Consider the following 465-nt stretch of genomic DNA (forward strand, 5'->3'; position numbering starts at 1 on the left):
ATGAATAAACCCATGGTTATCCCGAAAACTGAAGATGTGAATTCCATTATGGTGGCTGCACTCAGCCACATCATAAGCGGCGGCGACGAAGGTTTTGTGATTGGAGAGCGTGTGCCGGAGGAAGAAGTATGCGGCCATTGTGGAATGCGAACTCCAGACTGTTTGGGGTGTGAGTTTTTCCATGCAGTGAAGAGAAAACGGAAGAGTGAGTATAGAGGGGTTAACTTACGGCCCTCGGGAAAATGGGCTGCGGAGATAATGGTTCCTGGGAAAGAGCGGAAGTGGCTTGGGACTTTCGAGACGGAGGAAGAGGCTGCTAGAGCTTACGACATCGCCAACCTCCAATGTCGAGGAAAGTCTGCGAAGACGAACTTTCCGGTGGAGGAGTACCCGGAGGTTCAACTAGAAGAAAGTTGTCATGCTAACAAATTGAAGAAAGATGACAAAGAGACGACAGATTCATAA

The 465-nt window shown here is 48.8% G+C and overlaps 1 protein-coding gene across 1 annotated transcript; it reads left to right on the plus strand.

The window, feature by feature from the left end:
* Positions 1 to 465, plus strand: LOC110919030 (ethylene-responsive transcription factor RAP2-2). The gene has a single exon (XM_022163310.1). It carries the CDS (start codon positions 1 to 3, stop codon positions 463 to 465), a length of 465 nt encoding a protein of 154 aa, XP_022019002.1.

Source organism: Helianthus annuus, chromosome 9 (genome assembly GCF_002127325.2).
Source record: "Helianthus annuus cultivar XRQ/B chromosome 9, HanXRQr2.0-SUNRISE, whole genome shotgun sequence".
In the NCBI taxonomy this organism is placed as follows: domain Eukaryota; kingdom Viridiplantae; phylum Streptophyta; class Magnoliopsida; order Asterales; family Asteraceae; genus Helianthus; species Helianthus annuus.